The following is a 21,492-nucleotide window of genomic DNA, read 5'->3' as shown; positions in this document are numbered from 1 at the left end:
TTTCCTATCAGTGCATAAACTCTTGTTGCAGGTTATAAAGACCCAGCTAACTCCAGCTTCATCCATACAGTGCTCTCGTTGACAGGCAATCTCAGGGTCTTAATTGCCAAGCACTGCTTCTGTCTTATAATTGTTATTGTGATCAGAATTTCAAATAGTCCCAGAGCAGCAGTTAGTCATAAAATCTATTTCCAGGAGATAGGCAATCTTTCCCCATCCCCCATCCCCCAAGCCCCACGGCCAGGACAGCTGGTTAACAGACTGAAGGAATTCATCTTAACCACTGGGGACCCAATTAGCTGCGTGGACTTTGGGGAGGGGAAAGAGAAGAGGAAATGCCAGTAATTTCCTACTTACCATATTGAACTGTTGCTGCAGTTTTTCATTGGCATAGTTGATACAGAACTGTTCAAAGCTGTTGATTTCAAACGTCTCAAATCTAAAATATGCAGATACTCAAAATTATTTATGCAGTGAAAAGACAGATAAAATGGCCCCATAACTTCAAATTCCCTCCCTCCAAGCAAATTAATTGCATTATTCCAGGCATAAACAACCACAACCATGCAATGAAGCAGACAGGGAAATGGCAAGCTGCAAAGCAATGGCAATTCAGAAATGCTCCCTCTTTTGGCAAGGATGATAAAACACAGGGAAGGGATTGACATTCCCCGAGAGCGCTAGTTATCTTTGTACCCTCTGAAAGTGCTACACTGAACGAACCATGAGGTTACAACTAGCATGCGACTTCCAATATGCAATTCAATTTCTTTATTTAGTTTATTTAATTTATCAAATTTCTATGCAATACGTAAAGGTACTACAAATGCCAAAAATATGAAATCCCACTGTAAATGTCAAACTTAAAATCAAGACAAAGATCTTGGATAGCTTGTCAAAACTAAACACCTACTTCCTTCATCTGGAATAAGCAGCTGCTAAGGGCTTGGTGATTTTTTTTTGTTTTGTTTTGTTTGGTTGTTTAATCCAAACAGTGCTGCATGATAAAGACAGAGACACTTTGCAATAAGAAAATGACATAAAAAGTGGTGTATGTCTGACAAAAAGACTCACCCATAAATGTCCAACACTCCAATGAAAGAATGCTGTTTTATAGTAGAATGAAGGGCTTTGTTCACATGATCTACAATCCAGTTAAAGAGATTAGCATAGATATGTTTGGCAAGTGCATCTCTGGCATTGATGGCATGGAGTTTAGAAATTGGCTTGATGTAGGTTTCAGTGGCAGTTGCAAGCTTCCTGTGGCAAAGCCAGTGGGCCATCTCTTCATACTCCACACCCATGAGGTCACAGAAGATGGTGAGGGGATCATGTTTGGGCTAATAAAAAAATAAATAAAATTGTTAGTTCTTGAAACAGTATTACTAATATTTCACATGCAATCATTTAATCCAAAGAACTGCCTGCCTGCAGTGATCTAACAATAAGCAACAACAGCAGCTTCCTGACCTCATCTTCCTCCAGAAAGTAAGAAGTTCCCTGCCCATTTATCACATTTCCATCACTGAAGTAAGTTACCAAATCAGTTTCCCCAAAGGCATTTCCTGATACTCGTGTTAATCAAAAAGCCCGACACAGGGAACCTGAAACCTCTGCAAAAATGAATCTCCTAACCTCACAAGGATGGACTTTGCATTTTGAGTTCTTATAACTGTTTCAGTTTTGAGCGAAGAAACTAGTGAAATGCAAAGGACAGGACATCACTTATGTGCTGGGGACAGAAGGGACTACAACTCCTGAGTAGTGCTCTTGTCTAATTATATACACCCATGGCAGGGAGTGATGGGTAATGGGGCACCCTCCAGTGGGATTCCTGCATTGGAGATGCCCATTACAACCCAGGCTACCTCGTCACGTTCTGGGGCTCATCATCAGCTTCGTACCTGTGATCATTAAATGATGTTTTATTTGTAGTGAAAACCTTTTTAAGACACACCAAAGAGCTAGTCTATTGTGGTTTCACAGCAGCTATCCATTAGATCCCACAGACAATCTCAGACCAGGCACACTGATTAGCTGTGGTCCTATGAAGGACCTGTTGTCTCAGCTCCAGAAACTGCTACTGCAGATGCTTGAGAAACCAACTGCTAGCCAAGTGAGAATAAACCCTGCAACTGCTTGTACTGTTTGAAGGGAGAGAATGATGAAGGCTGTGTAGTACAGCAGTAGATATTCAAGGAAAGACAAGGAGAAACTGCTCACTTCTGAATCCAAGGAAAAGAAGAGTGACAAAAACAGAACAGAAGCCAGATCATTTTGCTTCTAATCTCAAAATAAGGAGTGCAGTAGGAAGCTTTGGTCCTTACTAACAAAGGGTTTGCTTTCATATCAGATTGTGCACTCCTTGCTGCTGACCAACAAAGTTAAAAAAAGACTTATAAAACCATGACACTCTTAAAAGAGTCACATCTGTATATCCTTGGCTCCTGTCATCTAGACACTGAAGAGACCTTTGGAAACCATTTGCTTTGCAATTACTTGGGCTAGTTTGGCATTTAACAAAAATCAGTCCATTCTGCAAACCATATACTATGGGCAGGAAATGTATTCATGTAGGAATATAAAGATCTAGACACCTGCCCAGGACTTCAAAGCTGTTTAGAAGACTTTTCTAGGACAGATCAGGTACAGTTCTGAAAAGAAATTAAGGCAGCCACAGTTTCAATACAAAGAATACTGTCTAAAAGCTCTAAATTGAGAAGAGTTGGATCCATCTGCAAAAGGAACTGAAAATGTTAATATATTAGAAACAAAAACATATTGCTTGTTTTTATGTTATTACGTTTTTTCAGACAAAAATCCTTCTGCAAGCAAGCAGAACGCACAACTGCCAGGACAGAAACCATGGCCTTGAGTTCATCTACTACTCACAGGAATGGTGCAGCTGTCAGAATCCCGAGATGCAAACTCCACATTGCCCAAGTGAAGGATGCCAGCGAGGATTCGAAAAATTCCCATCTGGTAGGAATCGCTAATCCCTGAAAAATGATGAATTAAATGTTTTGAGTGGATGAAGAAGTAAAGAACCATGAGTTACTGTTGAAAGAAATTATTAAGAAGAGAAAAACTGCCACCAGTGTGTGTTATTTTTGGGGAATTTGGTATTGAACATACTCCTTGGCTTCATTTCTATTAAAAACATTCTATTACCACATGTGAAAAAGATCCAGTAATATGAACTATTTACTTTGCTGTTTCAAAGTGCTTTTTAGAGACCTCCAACACTTCATGTGCTACTCCAAGGGAGTCCAACATGTATTTATGTTCACAGGTGTCTCATTCCTACTCTAGATATGTGATTCCACTGCAGCTTAACATCCCCTAAATGCAATAAAAATATCTCAATACCAGAAGTTAGCAAGCTTTCCTGCTTTTTAAACACAAAGAAGTATGAAGAAAATACACACAAGTAATACAGAAAACACTTGCTAGCATGTAACATTTGGGATATGATTACGTTTTACAAATTACCTAGCAAAGTGCAGGCCTGCCTGGTGTTTACCATTTCCTTAGCGTCATCAACGCCATCAATCACAGGGCTTCCACCTTGCTTCGTATAGTGAAAGTAATCTGCATTCCCTGTAAGATAAAAAAATAAATAAAATCTTTTACACACTGATGCAGAAATTCACAGCACATCTGTAAAGCTGTGTAATGGTTAAGTTGCTCTTAGCAGACTGTATGATTTGAAATATGTCAATATGTTTTCATTTTCTGGCTTGTACCACCTACTTGTTCTGGAGAATAATTTTTTCAAGATTTCACAGTGCAAATAAGTATTATTAAGCTACTTGTTACCTACAATAGGCCCTCAATCATATTCTCTACCTAATCTTGGTTCATACTTCCACACCTGCGGAATAACCACATTGTAAGCAATCATTCTTCAAACCTGAGCCAACCACCCCACAGGTAGGTGCAAAGTTGACAGCAGCACTTTGGGGTTATGTTGCAGTTATTATTATGCTATTATTGTATGAGGATATTAAAAATAAATAAATCTATTTTGTTCTTGTTTTCTTCTCATTTCTCTTTCATAGTCTAGCCTAATCTTATAAATATCTGTGATCTGTCCTGGCTGAGAAATCTTGGTTGAAGAACTGACAGCTTCCTGCCACTCCGGGGACAGCACTGGGCTTCACTGGGAAAGCAGTTCTCTTTGGTGTTGTATACATTTCTAACAGTTTTGGTGGCCATGCTTTCAGCTGTAATAACAATCTCCTCTTCTTCTGATCTACTAACTTTTCAAAAAAGCTGCAAGAGGAGTCTCCTACATGGCTTCTTTAGTTATAATTACATAAGTTACTCTCTTTCCCATGTTAGCAGATGTGAATCCTAAATGTGCCAGGATGGTTTAGAAAAGCAGAGAAACACTTGGAAACCAGAAAGACATTTCAGAAATCAGTACCAACATACTGTGCAGTTTTCCCACTAAGAAGCTAACTTTTAAAAATATACAAAAAGCATTGAAATTCATATTGAATTTTTAAAATGATGAGGGGATTGCCTGTCATCATAGCCCATTTCTTCTATAAAGTACCAGTTCCTTTTAAATGAGAAATCTGTCCTGTCTCTGCATTTACATCTGAAAAAAAGGAATTTTCCACTTATCAGATTTGTGATCACTGGATCAGCAGAGACGGTAAAATAATTGTTGGTAACAGCCCAAGTGGAGGTATGCATATACAGAATACTCTACAAGTTTTTCAGGTGCTTATACCAGAAACGATAAAATTTTCCAGTAGCTGGAGACATGGTAAAAAGGTTTTAAAGGACCAAGAGAAGAGAATTTCACCCTTGCAATTGGAAAACTACTATGGAATCTGGACTTAGTAAGTTTTAATGATTACAGTCGCAATGTATTAAAGTATGCTGAATAAGCAAATCCATTACTTTCTAACTAAAAAGAACCAAGTCTGAGATCTGCCATTTTAGTTATTCTCAATATCTTTCCAACGAGGGTTAAAAAGTTTAGAATTTAAAACCCAGCATTTCTTCTTTTGGCTCTAAGACTCAAAAAAGCTCAGACATACTGCTTTGTACATACAATTGCACAACACAATTACTGTGAATTTCATACCTAAGCGTAGAGTTTTAAATTCAGGTAATGCTGCAGAGGCACATAGTTGGTAAAAGATGTGGTAATTTCTCTCCTCTTCTGCCTTTAAAAGAAAAGGATTGATTATATTTCACCATTTAACAAGTGCCAGAAACATCCATGAGCAGAAAAAAAATACTAGGTTTAATGCATTCTCTAGCATTACATTAAGAGCATAGAAGTCACAAGGAAAAAGGAAGATAAATCAGTATCTATCATTTCCTTCTTTATTAATTTAATCCATTTTCCACAGTAAGAAGCATGCAGACATTTTTGTTTTAAAAAAAGTGCATGATTTCGCTTTTCAGAATTGTAGATTACTTTTAAATATAGATCAGGATTCTATGGGTGAGTGCGATGATCATACTTAAAGGCTTTTCATTTTCCAAAAATAACTAATACCATTTGCTTCAGCATTTATAGTAAGCCAGTGAAGGGAATATCTTTCTTGCCAAGGCAAAGCTGGAATTTTAAAATGGAAGACAAACACACCTCAGAAGGTTATGACTCATGACTAACACCGTAATTCTGAATTTAAGGGCTCTAAACTTCATAATTTCAAAACAAAAACAAGAAAAAAGACTCTCCTTTAGCTAAGTCATGCACAGCAAGTTTCTCTTATTTTGGTATATACAACAGTACTCGTATAACACCCTTACACAGTACAAATCGTAATTATTTGCTTTATACCTTTAGGCAGACAGTCAAGGGTAAGTCAATTTTTACTAAGCTCTAGACTACAGAGTAAGCAAATATGGAGAGGAAGCATAGGAGACTAAAAGGTTGTAGATCTGCTCAAGTATTAAATACCAAAATGAAAAGAGTTAAAGAAAGATTAAGTTACATATTCTCTTAAGTCTCATTTGTGATTATTGTGATAGCAGTGGGTTTTACCAAGAGACTTAAAGTGAGCTAAGATGGCAGCTTTGCAAACCACAACAGAAAGCTCTTGAGCATGAATATTTCTGTTAGGTTTTGAAGCCTGATCCTATAACACTATGGCAAGCACAAACTCATATCTAGCTGTGCACTGAAGATATTTCTTGTTAAAATACACAGCCTCTTTAATACACATTTTACAGCTATCAATAATTCATATACTGAAGAGTGCCATGGTTTCCTTCTCTCCTCCTTCCCTACACGTGCTATAGTAAAAACGACATTAGAACCATCTCTGACAAGAGACACCTAACATCAGCAACAGCTTTTTTTTCTTTTTTTTTAAAACATAGTCACACAAATATAAAATGAGAAGATTGCATCAGTATTACCTGAAATACCACTCTTGACTTCTCCAGGAGGTAAGTTCTCATGTTAGCACCAATGATTCGATATCTCTTATCAAAACCAATTTCAATGTATTTCCCAAAGCGACTGCTGTTATCATTCCTTGTTGTTTTGGCATTTCCGATAGACTGAAAAAAGGGAATTTTGTAAAGGTTGAAGAACTACTAGAAATTATCATATCTATTTAATTATCTACATGGCTCACAATTACATAAACATTAATTTGTCCAGTTTTCATAACAATCAAGAATGATCTCTGCCTGGTCATCAAAAATATGGTTATTTCATTGACATGAGATCTGGAGTTGATCTTCCTAGTAATGATTTCACTTCCACATACTCTCATTTTCCAGCTAAAAAATCATTTGTAGTCTTTTAAAAGGAATTAAAGAGTCTAACAGAAATCTCACATAGAGCAAGTTTTCTTCTAAGAGTTTAATAAAATTGTATCTATTATTTCACACTGTATATATTCGCAATTGTATGTACAAAGATACATGTATAGTACTTGCAACCTGTGTAAATCTACCTATTGCAAAGCTATAATCCAGCAAACTGCCCCTATACTCTTAACAGTTTTATTGCTATTATTCCAGAACCAACTATATTTCCAAACCCCCTCTGCAAAAATACTGTTATAAAATATTTACTGTGTTCCTAAATATAATCTAACAGTTAGCATGTACAGACCCATGTTGTTTGCCTGAAACTAAATTCCTTCAATAGCAGATTGGCTATAGATTCTGAGACAGTCTTCAGCGCTGTCTTCAATGTGTGCGTAACTTATTTAGATTGCTTCAGAATAGCTTTATTCATAATAAAAAATATTTAAGGTATGTCTTCAATAGTATGTGGTCCTGTGATATCCAGGGAAACGATGGCCACGGTTGCAAAGCAGTGTTGGTGCAGCTGTGACTCACGGCACCTCACCTGTGTTAGGATTCACACCACTATGGGTACCAGACTGGAAATATCAGAACTTTGAGACATGCAAATCACAACATGCTGAAATTCAAAGGAAAGACGCTTTTCTTCTAAATGGGATCATATTATAGTCATCATATGGCAATTCACCTTTCAAAAAGTCTGAAAGATATCTCTGTTTCAAAAGGAATAGAATTCGGTGTAACTCTTACACAGCACATTATCTTTATTCATATGCCACTGTGTTTATGTGATCAAGTATCTAACCCTGAAATGCACCACAACTAAAAAAATGCAGAGCTGTATCTATGTCCCAGGTTTTTTATTCACGTAGACATCCATAGGAACTCTGTACTGAAATAAATTTGGGCAAAACCAAATGAGTACGAATAGCCATGCTGAGTATCAGTATTCCAAATCTGTAGCAGAAGAGCAGTGAATCTGTAAACGCTAGCAGGGTACAGCATTGAAAGCTGGGATTAGACTTTCAGAAACCACATTACAGCAGCAGCAGCAGCACACACGCCTGGCCAAGCAGATGTCCAAGTGGTTATCAGATGAGCAGTTGCTATAAAGGTTGTAAGACCAAATTGCATCTTTGCAGTTCTAAGAAATACTGAATTCACTCAAACTGAATGCATTCAAACTGTATTCTTGTGTTTCAAAATTATTGCTACCATGATGTATTTTTTGTTGTAGGTAGCAATGTAACATTACAATATTTTCAGAAAACAATTATTATTTGAAAGGACCTATTCCAAAGTCCCACGCCTGTATGTATGAACACAGTTAAGAAAGTCTTCGGCATTATAATGACTGCTGACTAAGGTACCCAGTAAGCTGTACACTTTGCATAGCTACACAGGGTAGCAAAGAAAAAGAGGAAGGAAGTTACATATAAAGATATGTTTTAAGACTTGACTATTTCTACATTTGCAATAGACAGACTGTATATAGTTATTAGCTACAAAACTAATTACTCAAAAAGTTGCTAGAAATGTACAATTTATAATAGTCACTTGATATTAGAGTATTTAGTAAGCAAACATGATGTGAAATTCTGACACTAATGGTGATTGTGATATAGAAATTAAAAAATTAAAATTACCTTCTGCTTAACTTAGCAAATGTGAAGTTCAATGTTTCTAAATTTCATTACTTAGCTTCTTTCTGATTTGTGCTCCTGCTGATTTACCAGCTGAAGAGTTCAAAACATTAATTTTGCTACCCCAGTCTTTGTGTACAACTTCACATTTCACAACACTTATTTTAAAGGTTATTTAAAGCTTAAGTGTTAGAAGTTACGAGGGTAACTCATCCAAGTATATCTTCTAAAGCAATTCCAACTTTAGATCTTCACAGGTTCAAGAAATCATTATTCCTAGAAAATAAAATGAAAGTGCCAACAAACCTCAACATGGCCAAAGCCGGTGTAACACTAACGCTGGAGCAGTGAAAGGAGTACTCAGGGACTAGCTCACCCATGCAACACTCCTAATTGCTCCCACGGGCCCAGGCTGCCACTGCTGGGGTAGGTGCAGCTCAAGACAAAGCTCAGCACTCCTGACTTCTTGCCATCACTGGACACATTGGTTACTCAACAGCAGAGCCCACTGCCCATCATGAGACAGCTCATTTTATCCCACAAAACAGTTTCAAACCACCACACAGCACTACAAACCAGGCATGATTACCTTGTGGCAGAACACACACAACTGTGATGGGGCAGCTATAGCCTGAGTATCATGAACTCATGCCAGGAGGAAAAAAAGGAATAAAACACAGTTCATTTTTTAAAATATCTGAGGAAAAAAAAACAATGACAGCATCTTGCATTTCAAATTTCACTGCGTACATTCCATTTGCTCATGTCTATCCATTAATAATTCATACTATTGCATAGAGATGCTAAACATCTAACAAGACATCAATCATCCTAAGCATTTTTTTAGTTAATGTGCCTTCTTAGCTTGTGCATGTTCATAGACAGAGCCATTTCTCTTAAGAAATTCCCCCAAGACTGCTTGTCTCTGGTGAATCATTTCCTTATACAAGGTTCCAGACAGAGACCAGAGGAGGGCCACAAAGATAACTAAGGGCCCAGAGCATCTCCTCTCTGAAAAACGGCTGAGAAACCTGGGTCTGTTCAGCCTGGAAAAGAGAAGACAGAGTGATCTATCAATGTTTATAAATATCTAAAGTGTGGGAGAGAAATGGATGGGGCCAGGCTCTTTTCAGTGGTGTGCAGTGATTAGACAAGGGTCAGTGGCCAAAAACTAGAACACAGCAAGTTCCATACAAACATGCGTAAGAACTTCTTTACAGTGAGGGTCACAGAACACTGGAACAGGCTGCCCAGAGAAATTGTGAAGTGTCCTTCTCTGGAGATATTCAGGACCTGCCTGGACACTTTCCTGCTCAACCTACTGTAGGGAACCTGCTTTTAGCAGGGGGCTTGGACTTGATGGTCTCCAAAGATCCCTTCTAATCCCTACGATTCTGTGGTTCCTTAACTTCAGCTACAACTTGGATCTACACATGTAAGCAAAGACACAAAAGACAAAATAATTCAGATCAGGTTTTCTGCTTGGCCATGACATCAGAATTACAGCATCTCCTGAGCTTCCTGTAGAACAGAGATCCTGAGCAGTAGGGAACTGTACATGTTATCCCGCAGTCTACTGACAGCGTCCGTGCTCCCAAGCCAATGGCTTTGGGACTTGACTACAGTTAGCACAACCTTTGTTGTACACAACTGAAACATTACGGTCTGAGCTAATTATTGCCAAATTACGTCTTCTGTCATTTTTTCCCTCTGAAACTGTGTACATCTCATATAAGTTTGCTTTCTCAATTTAACTTCCATGATGACATTTTACTAAAATTTAGTATTTGCTTTATTCAACAACTACCAGTATTACAAAGCTGAAAAGATTTACAGCAGTATTCCTATAAAAATTACTTTGTTATGTGAAATACTTCAACAATACTGTAACATTACTCCATCTCTCACACCATTTCATAAATACTGCCCAAAATAATTATTACAGCACTTCCCAGTAAACGGATTAAAAATGAAATTTTAAAACATATTCAGTCTGGGTTTTTTTGAAGTAAGAACTGATCTCTTTACTGAATGCTTATGTTAGCCCCCAAACAATTACTGCAACTGAAGGGTAGGAGTTAGTGCAGTAGCTCTCTTACCTCCATTATGGGGTTGGAAGCCAAGACTTTCTCCTCAACATTGGCTTCACTGGCAGATCCACTGACCGTGGCGAAGTACCTCATGGCATACTTGGCAGAGACTGTCTTCCCTGCCCCAGATTCTCCACTTACAATGATTGACTGATTTCGCTCATCTCTGAAACACAAAGACGTACTGATTACCAGCTATTCTCTCAAGGACACTTCTGTTTTATGTCCCCAGCTTGGCAGCAATCATTCTACCATAAATGTTAGCGATACAGCAATAATGTAAAGCACGTGGCAGAAACAAGGCTGTCAGTGATAAAGCTCCCTGAATGGCTAATTGGGCTGCTGGTGACCAGGATGCTCATTCAGGACAGAGGCTGCCCCTGCAGTTCAAGCAGCCATCATTTTGTTCTACAAAACCTGACTAAAACACCTGTTACCACCATAACACTATGTTCTTCTGCAGCTACTTCCATTCAGAGTGTCTGGTAAAGCACCCCACTAATCAGTGCTCATTAGTAAAGATCATTAATGCTATCTTACAGATAGAGAAATCAAGAGCAGAGTTAGCAACAGAAACCCTTCATCCTTCTGATCTAATCACCAACTTTTCCCAGAATTGTTTTGAATCTGAAAAATTCAAGCAGAACTGTTCAGGACACAAGTAGCAGCTCTGGAGCAGAGGATCCCTTTGTTGTAAAGATATTTCTCCTCATTATAAAAATAAATTTTTAAAAAGGGATCTTAATTTGCTAGGCAAGCAATTTTCTCTCACCCCAAAGAGGCCTCTACCCATAAACCCTGACTGTATGACTGAAAAATAGACTACAAAACAACAGTGACAGAAATTAGCATTTCTATAGCCTGGCTCTTTTTTAAAATAAAAAAAAAATACATGATTTATACTATACTGTATATTTCCAAAATTTAAAAGAATATTTCAAAATCCTCCTGTGAGCTGGGTGAGTTTAACTCTGTCTTACATACAGGAAAATGGATAAAGAAGGAATAAAAATTTACCCCAAAGATTTAGAAAGCTGGGTGGGGCTTGAACTAAAGAGTGTAGCCAAGCCCCAGACCAAGCTGCACTTAAAGTACTGTAATGGTGGATAAAAGTTCAGGCATGCATATATGTTCAAACAGCATATACGAAGTCTGCAGTGTCTCCAAATGCCTGCTGAGGCCACAAGTAAATGCTATGCAGGGGAAGTGAAGAAATATGCATGAAAAATCTATCCGTGGTTTCTGCACCCTCAAGGCCCTCCAGGAGGTGTGGGGTTCTACTGCTGACATTTAAAAAAAAGGTGCTGATGGAAATAAGAAGCTAAATTACAGATCACATGGTTGCTCTCAAGCTGTTACATATCTTCAAAAGCATCCCCAACTCTCCAGATAAGAGCACAACTCCAGCATCTACTTCATGCTGCACACGGATGTAGGCTAAAGGGAGCCCCGGTAACATCTCCTATCTGCGAGAGCCAAGGTGTGATTCATCTAACCAAAGGAATTCATTGGGTAAAGCGGGTTCTTCACATTTTGGTAAAAGGAAATGGCTGGGTGCTGCTTTAAATTTAATATGAAAGCGTTAAGATCAAAGCAACCTAATTTTGTGTTCTCAACTTTCCTTTAACACATAGGATAGGTGCGAATGACTACAGCACAGTTCACACATTCGCATACATCAAGCTGTCGGTCTCAGTGGGAAAAGTGGGAAAGTGTAACTACGCAGCTTGGTGCCAGGTTATGGACAGCCCAGGTTAAGTATGCCTAACTGCCAGGGATGCCAGCCCTGGGCATGGGGAAATTAAAACATGGGCCTGATGAGACATCTCCTTTACCAAGGGCATCAAGCCTGCTAGAGCGAGGCCTGCGGCGGTAGGGCAGCTCGCAGCAGAGACGAAGACTTCCATCTGGGAAAGGAAGAAGAAACACTCTTGCTTCTTCCTCATTCCCTGCTCCCAGAGTTCATCCGGGGTGGATATACATGCCTGTGGCTCTGCATATCAGGGGCCAGAGTGAATTATGCTGGTGCTCATGTTCAAAAAGAGATGCAGAAGGACATGAGAGAAGTCCAACCAAAAGCGTGACATTTAGGCCTAAATGGGACAATTGACAACACACAGTCTTCCTCTCACACAGACAGTTCCTGCACTGAGTCAATAACAGAGAATAATTTCTTCACAGAACCAGCAGTTTTTCTTCCCCCGGTGCTCTTTGACGTATGAAAAAATCCCTAAACCAATACCATTATAAAATAGGAAACTTCTGGTCCGATTTCAGGAGCTGCCTAGCACAGGAAGTCAGCAATAACATAAGCTTTTCATTTGTAGATCACCAGCTCCATTTCATGTATTAAATATTGCTAAATATGTGAAGATCTGTTAAACTCAAGTCCTGCGAAATGGATCCTCTCTGATGATTAATGTTATTTTTAGCTTAGTTCCCAAAGTACAGAAGGCTTTCAAAAAACAAAGTAATGCAACCTCAGTAATACATTTTAACAAAACTGTCAGGAAAAAACAAAAACAAAAAAAAACAAACACCATACTGTGCTGCCAAGAAAGGGACAAAAAAATAAGTGTGCCTCATGGTAATTGTCACTTCCCTGAAGGATCAGCTCCAGTAGCTGAGAAATCCCACACGAGTTCCATCTACTGCTCCAGCTGCGAGGCACGAAGGTACACGTAGTGAGAGTGGCAGGATTCGATGATATATCAAGTTTATTACTGCTATTCTAGAAGCACTTTCCAAAATCATCAGGTGATTTACAGAAATATCTTCTGGAGCTGTTATGAAATAGGATCCTCGTGTTTTGAATACTAATAGGAAACTGGTAAAAGCACATTAACATTTTAGACCCGAGCAAGTCCCCGAAATCCTCCCAGCCTTCTGTTTACAAAGATGCTTTACTACTCATATAGAGAAACAACGGCTTCATTTTAGAGAATGAACCCACACCCATGCCTCATCTTGCAGCCTTTCCAAAGCCATCAGTACTGAATTGCCAGTCACTGCCCCATCTCTCCTCATCCAACAGCTAATTCCAACAGAGACACTTTACCCAGTCTAGTGTGTATCAAAGCCTGCCTCAAAATTGCCTCGAGGCCCTCCCTTATTATTTCAATCCAGACAAGCACTGAAAAAACAAAAACAAACAATGTGCATGACTTCCTTCCTTGCACAACTGGCATACTTTTTAATGAAGAAGGTGGAGAAATTAGCAGAAACTGAGTGGAATTAGCACAAACCAAGACAGAGGGCAGACCATCCAGCACGTATGTGTGAGCATGCAAAGCACACCCAGCTTTTGTCATCGGGTTGGGCATTCAGGAACAGCGGGAAAACACTCATCTCTTCAGAGCACTTCCATGTTTACAAAGACGATAATAAAAAACGAGGCCGAAATAATTCCTCCTGAAGAATACTGTTCCTAATTAGCCTGGAGTACCCTCTCCCCACACCATGAGATATGAAGGTCTCCTCTTCCCATGGCACTCCTGCATGTGCTCAAAATAAAGGATCCCTTCCTATATTCCTGTGTAAGTACATATACACACACCTTTTAGAAATTTGCTTAGAGAAGATATGGCTGGCTCTGTGTGAGCTAGAAAAGCTGCTGTCCTCTATTCTGCAATGAATATTTGTATTTGCAAAAGCTAAGGCAGTCATGAGAAACAAAGGCCTCTCACTGTCTGCAGCCCGAGCCTCTGGCATCGCCCTGCCAGCGCTCCATTCACTCTCAGACTCCCTTGTCCTCACGAGTACATCAGTCTATTGTTTGGGTTTAACACACTGGAGTTGCCATCCTCTAGCACATTATTCTTTCTGCATTTTGGCACAGAGAGAGGAAAACACAGCAAAACATCCAAGATCGCACCCAATGCCTGGAGAAGGTGCGAGGACAGCGTAACACAGCACCCCACAGCAGGGTCAGCGGCTGCTGCCACAACCCCAGACAAGACTTGGCACATGAATGTCCGACCAGGCAGCAAGATACTCAAGTCTTCAAAGAAGGAAGGCTGGTCCTTCCTGGCAGCCATGGCACTTCTGCAGCGAGGGCTTCTACATCGCTGAACTTTAAGGAAACAGAACGCCACATAACTGGGAAAGAAAACACCAGCTAACAGAATTTGAATATATTGGCCAGTGCATAAAATGTGCAGAGAATATATTTTGGTTTAGTACAAACAGCAGTTTAAAATACCTCTGCTTATGCCAAATGACATTTTCATAATCAGTCTATATTAAAAAACAAAGAAACAAAAAACAGAAAACAAAGAACATTTGAGTTCTTCCTTGCAGATAGAAATAACAACTTTGGAGATATTTTCAGTTAAATCACTAGTCCTCAACCTTTCACCTGATGGTCTGAGCACTTAACATGTCACCAGTCGGAAAAGAAGCACTATAATTAAAATTTTCAGCCAATAAAACAAGTAAGTAGGGCAACAGTGTTGTGTGTGACACCACTTAGCAGTCTGATGCCACACTCTATTATCTGTGCAATACGTCTCCATCTTCCTGCTTCTTCTCAGTGTAAAGCACATAATTAGATGATTTTGAAATGAAGATTACTTCTGAATGGAACTTTTTAATTATGCTTTTACAACGAGAGCTGAAGAAAAGCAAACTGGGAGATGAGAAGCTGGAGTCCTCTTTCACTGAAAGGTGGATAATGATCACATCCAATGATACAGAAATACATTACAGTGATATGATACTAAGCCAAACTAGCTTGAAAACAGGCATTTAATCACAGCAGACCACAACAGATCGACTGTGAACAGCTCACCATTCACAGAAATGTGAAACATTACGTTCAGGTATCAGTCAGGATCCCAGTCAGCTTTTGCCATTTCTTAACAGTGCTCAAGGAAAAGTGAATGACAAAAACCAAAATAAAAATCAGGGTTTGCGATGATAGGCCTGTCCATTTCAGAAACAAAATGATGGGCTGAGATTGCTTTCAGCAGCAGGGGACTTGGTTCAGAAATCTTCCATATCCTTCTCTCAGGCCTACACTTCAAGCATTGTGTAATGATACCAGCTAGTTCTTGTCAAATAGTGACACCCTATGGAATAAATAAATGATAGTATAATAATAATTATAAATAATTATAAATAAATAAAAATTAAATAAAATTTAATATAAATATTATAAATATAAATATACTTATAAATAATAATAATAATAATAATAATAATATAGTGTTATCTATCACAAAAATAATGTCTAACTTTGAAAGGCAATATTCAGTCACTGTATCCAACCTATACACAGCTCTATTCTGTGGCGAGTAATGGTCATAGAATGAGCAATAAATGTCACTAATTTTTCATCATCATAATTCCAGTAGAAGACAGAAACAGATTTGTGCATAGGCTGGTAAATTTTAAATACAGTTTTGCTTTACCTACCAAATCCTGTTGACAAGGCAATATGTTCATGAGGAATTTTAATGTCAGAGTGCCAAAACAGAATAGATGTAGACTTCCTTACCTAACTACTGCAAGCTTGAGATTACAACCTACATTTCAGCAGGGCTTTTTTTGTGCTTTGAAAAACCACTGCAAAATTCAATACTGAAAACAGCTTCTGCTCAAAGGAGATTCAGCACTGGAAAAAAAGAGTTCTACAAACTGACTTGAGATACCTTACATGCACAAAAGGGTTTTGCAAAATACAAATGAAATGACAGTGCACAAGAAACCAGAAAGTGGCTTACAAAAAATAATCTCGTTTTCAAGACATGAAAAAAACTTTGTTGAGGATGAGCATACATCTTAACGCTTAATTTTAATAGCATTGACTACTATTAACTTTAAATTCTGTATTTCATAGAAATTGAAGAGAAATGCTTTCAAAAGGGCTCAGAATGGAAGAAGCTCTACTCCCACGAGGTCACAGCTGCCAACCTTAGTGGAAGCAAGAGTAACACTGTACACATCAGAGGTGCCCAGTGACAAAGTGCTGCAAAAAGACCTACTGATCTTTGCTAACTGTCATCAACTTTAACGATTTCAGCTGGCCAATCGAAAAACTGAGACAAGTAAGGAAAAAAAGTGTAAGAAAATAAACATTAACAGTTAATAACACTAAAGGCAGAGTTGCCAATTTTCAGTGTTTATTCCTTAAGATAGCTGTACCTTTCTGAACCTGGTTCCCTCAAAAACCAAACTAGCTTACTGCGTTACTGCCATTATTTCATAGCAAACTGTCCAAACATCAGGATAATCAAGACATATAGATTGAAAAATCCCTACAGATAACTTTGTTTACCTTTTTCCTCTATACATACCAAAAGAAAGTCCCTCTTTGAAGCAGGAACACTAAAACAGTTAAAAACCCATCAATACATATTTCAGAGGGGATTAAAGAAGCTCAGAGCTATTCAATTTAATCATCAAAGCACAACATTATTTTTGTGTTTTATTCCTTCCTATGACTGATGCATTAGATGTATCACTTGATCTTGTCTTTCAGACTCATGACTCTAAAGCAAATAATGTCAAATAGATGTATATAAGCACACACACCACAAAAACATCAGCCTGGGAAAACAAACAAAAAGAATACAGAATTATTGACATCAGCCTCAATACACGTATCAATCCATCCTTACCCAAGCCACCAGCATCTCTGCCTGGCAAAAGTGTTATCATTAACAGCTGATTTTAAAAGATTTTGATGTGGACTTCAAACACTTGCCTGTGATGCACTACTTCAAAGCTGAGCTGTCTTAATGCCACATAACATAGATGAGATTGGCAGAAGAGATCAGAGTGAGACGTCCTTCGTTTAAATGGAGAGACCAAATAGAGCTATTTGATGAGAAGAACATTAGTGCTTACTTTGCCTTTCATCCCAAATCATCTACATCTGTTAACATTGAGGACACTGCCAAGGTGCTGATGTCTTTACAGAAGCTTCTTGTCAGTGTGGCTTAAGGGAAAAATATGGCCTGAAGGTGGCCAGAGCTAAGAGGTTTAATTAAATCTACTACCATTTTTTGTGGGGTGGAGTTGCTATTGGTTTATTGTTTTAATTTAGAGTAACATGTTTAGGTAATGGCTAAGGGCACCGTCCCCATGTCATATGACAGATTCATTTTTTATTTAAATAAAAACTGCACAAACTGCTGCTCAAGGCCTGATCCCACGATCCGTAAATACCAAATCTCCTACTGCTTCAGTGCAAGACCAAGACCATGATAAATAGCTTATTTAATCCAACAGAGACAGTCTCATCAACCTGATCTCACTGTTGCTACTCTACTGCAATTCTACAGTAATGGAGTAGACTTGTAAGCCTGAAATTGCTTTACATTTTTCAAAACTGAACCCTGATCAAAGTATGTTAACGACTAACCTGACGCAAACTCCCAGGGAAGGAATCTGTGACTCAGGGAACAGTTGCTGGGACAGTTTCTGTTCTAAGCATACATATGTGATTACCATTTACATCAATGTGAATCGTGCCCATCAATGACAGAAAAGGAACCTGAGTTTGTTTTCTGAGTGACACATCATCCTACAGCTGTATTACAGCAGCAGAAAAACTAACTCAAGAGAAGCTGAAAAATAATGACATCGATGAAAGATCAGATAGGATTAATTCTGAAAGTCTGGCATGTTTGAAATCTTGTTGTACTTCCATCAGCTGCAGCTACTCCAAGAGCCACAGGATTAAACACTAAGCACTAACACAAACTTAGCTTAAACTAAGTGAGACATTTTACCTTCTGAAGATTTTCAGACTGTGCAAGAATACATATACACATGTGCAGCTGGCAAGATTAAGTGTCTCCAGCAAGGCAAGCATAACACTGAACCAAGTAGGCACCCTATTTTTTGCAATCAATCTCTCAATATCCCAGCTGCATATTTGTGACAGCATGTGACCAAAATAACCCGTAGTATCTGGAGCCAGAACATTCACACATCTTTGTATCTGAGAGCATGACTAAACAAATACATTTATTAAAAATGTTTCCTTCTGTGAGGCAGCTATAGCAAAAACAAGAGCACAGAAAAATTTACCAAATAATTTTCTCATTGATAAGATGAAATAAAACAAGTTTATACAATGCACTGAAAATAAAACCAGCATGGAAATATTGTAACTGCTTTATCAATGTTCCCAAATAACTTACAAGTGATGATGTTATGGGAATAGAGAAATACATCTAATACGCCACCTGTTCCAAACAGCTTTTTCCAGCCTTGGAGTAATCATCAACACAAAGGATTTCAAATTCCTTTCTTGTGCAATCCATCAGCTTTCATCAAGATAAAGTAAGAATTCTCTGCAGTATCGAATGCTTTGTGACCTTCGCAGAAAACAACTTGATAAACTTACTAAGAAATTTAGGAAGGAACTTCCCAGCCCCAGCAGGCAGAAGGGAGCACAGTCTTCAAAGGACGGTGCATTTTCAAATACCAGAAACAGGATGAGTAGTAGAAGAATGGCTGGGAAAGAACAAAACATTGAGGTGCTATCAGAGAAACAGAAGGGTAAATCCATGGTATATGGATAATGATAAGATTTTGCACACCTCATCTGAAGACTCACTAAATAGGTCTCACTTCAATAAATTGAATTGGATGGAGCATTTTCTAAAACACCAGTGACTGCAAACTTAAAACCAAAACGTTTCCCAGAACGCTCTTCTTCAGCACAAAACATGGTTTTGGACAGAGAAAAGGATTTTATATTCCTGTAATTCATACTACATTGTTGGACATGGCCAAAGTGCACGTGCAGGTGAAGGACACAGTATACACCCATGCATTTCTCTACAGGAAGTTCTGGACAGAAATGTGGTAACCTTAGTCACAGTGGCCTTTCAGCACAGAAATGCAAACAATAGCTCAGAACAAGCTATTGCATTTCACAGCTCAGTATGCTAACCGTGAATAAAAATAGCACTGCTCTGTGTCTGTAATACAGGGCACAAGGTCTAAAGCAATGTGAAATGGGCCAGTTGGACAAATGTACACACAATGCCTGTATTTACTACATGCCTTTTTTTGAATCCAAACTTTTAGCAAATTTCCAGGGGGTTTTGCACTGGTTCAATTAAGAGCGAGTGATACTACAGTCAGATTTTAATGTAGTGCTATGTATTCAGATTGTATGCAATGTCCCAGACAGAGGGAGCTCCTCTACACACACTTTTGAGGCCCCTTCCAGCCTGCTCTTCTCCTGCAACTCCCAAGTACCTATTCACAGCTACAGTGTCTGCACCTCTGTCTGCACTACAAGAGCCTCTCATCCCTCTGACCTCTGCAGTCACGCAGAGCTCACCGCCCATGCTCTCACCAGCACCAGCTCTCTCTGTCCTGTGTTGGCTTGGGTGCCGCGTTCACTGCTTGGTCCACCACAGCCCAGTTCTGCATGGTGCTTCTATTGGTACACCTATTTGCTTTTCTGAAGAACCAAAATTGCCTTTTACACTTGTCCCAAAATAAAAGGCAGCTGTAAAAGCCTCCAGCTTGGGAAGGTTTAACATAGCATGGTGTCATGCGACAGCAAGCAAGGCCGTGCACATGAAGCGGCACTTGCTCACCGTGAAGGACTTGGAAATTCAGCACTGTGTCTGTCAGGAGCCGTTACAGGAACTGGCCACTCTACAAACCCAGGATTTGATTTTCAACCAGAAGTAATTTAACTGATCAATAAATAAATAAGAATTTATTCGGCAGTTTTCCAGTGCTCTCAGATCAAGGCAGAACAGCATCAGCTTCGGGGAGGTGCCAGGCCGGGGCCGCGCGCCTGCCACTTCTCACAGCGGCAGCGTTTTTGCCCTTCATTAACCTTCTGAACAAGCTATTTTAATCACAAAAACCTTTGCAGCCCTAAATAAGTTCCATTATCCCCTGGTTTCTGGATTTGGCTCTCTGGCCTCCTTTATGGGAAAAGCACCCTGGTTTTGTACTTCCCAGCGCTGCCGACAGCCTACATGGACGAAGGCCTCTCTCCGCTCCCTCTACTGGGCCTGCTGGGCCTGCCTGGGAGGTGTCCTCCCTCGGGAGAAGTCTCCCCTGCACCGTCAGCACCGATAAACGCCAGCCCTGTGCTCTGCCTTCACCTGCACTGCTCCTCCTTCCCGCAGAGCCACATCATCCCCACGCTCCCACTGAGGGAGCCTACAAACCCGCCCGTGTTGGTACATCCCACAAGGTGTGGCCTGACACAGGGAATTACTTCTTCCACTCTCAAAGGGCTGCTGCGTGGAGTAACAAGCCAACTTTTGTAAAAAAAAAAAAAAAAATTTAAAAATGTACAGAATGCTGTATCAGTGTTAAGGATTATTACTAGAAACTAAAGGGCTTTGAACCATTCTGTGTCAATGTGATGGGGGGGAATTAAAAGAGTTAGTTATTAGTGCTGTGCCCAGCAGGAAGTGTCACTTCTTGTGCAGAACAGCAGTTAGGTTTCTTGGTCTGTCCCACCTGCATACCCTGTACCACCAGTTTATTTTGACTATCTGGCTCTCACATGCTCCAACCTGAAACATCCTGCTCTTTGCATAAACCATGCTCCAACAGTTCAGACGCGTTCAGCTGCACCTTGAGTCACAACAATTCCTACTGACTAATCAGTAAATTAATTCTTTGTAAAGAGTATTCATTTTAATAGGCATGAAATATTAGTCCAACAAACCGTCTTCTTTAACAACATTCCTAAATACATTTCTAGTTTAACTGCTCATTAAACATAACAGCATTTCTCACTGACATCCTGTTCAGCTGCTGGACAAAAGAGGATGTTCTGAGCACAGGAATTGGAGGCTGGAAGCTCCGTGTTGGGATCCAACTCTGGGGTGACAAGAGGCATGGCCACAGCACACCATCTCCACCTTAGTGTTTTTTTTCTGTGCAAGTGGAAAATGATATACTGGCATTAGACACAGACTAGTGAATGTAGAGTGCCTGGAAAACATGAAGTCTTCTCTAAAAGCAAACAA

General features: G+C 39.3%; 1 protein-coding gene across 8 annotated transcripts in view; it reads right to left on the bottom strand.

The window, feature by feature from the left end:
* MYO5A (myosin VA) overlaps positions 1-21,492 on the bottom strand; it is a 103,956-nt gene that overhangs the window by 47,784 nt on the left and 34,680 nt on the right. For all 8 annotated transcript variants that reach the window (XM_083850025.1, XM_083850027.1, XM_083850029.1 and 5 more), the window contains exons 5-11: positions 10,535-10,691; positions 6,391-6,534; positions 5,102-5,183; positions 3,493-3,600; positions 2,893-2,999; positions 1,075-1,340; positions 358-439 (exon numbers count right to left, since the gene is read on the bottom strand). In XM_083850025.1, coding sequence (XP_083706151.1) covers positions 358-439; positions 1,075-1,340; positions 2,893-2,999; positions 3,493-3,600; positions 5,102-5,183; positions 6,391-6,534; positions 10,535-10,691 — 946 coding nt within the window. The remainder of the gene's footprint in view (positions 1-357; positions 440-1,074; positions 1,341-2,892; positions 3,000-3,492; positions 3,601-5,101; positions 5,184-6,390; positions 6,535-10,534; positions 10,692-21,492) is intronic.

The sequence above is a fragment of the Anser anser genome (assembly GCF_964211835.1).
Source record: "Anser anser genome assembly, chromosome: 10".
NCBI lineage: Eukaryota > Metazoa > Chordata > Aves > Anseriformes > Anatidae > Anser > Anser anser.
The sequence above is the reverse complement of the archived record's forward strand: the minus strand, read 5'-3'. Positions and strand labels throughout refer to the sequence as shown.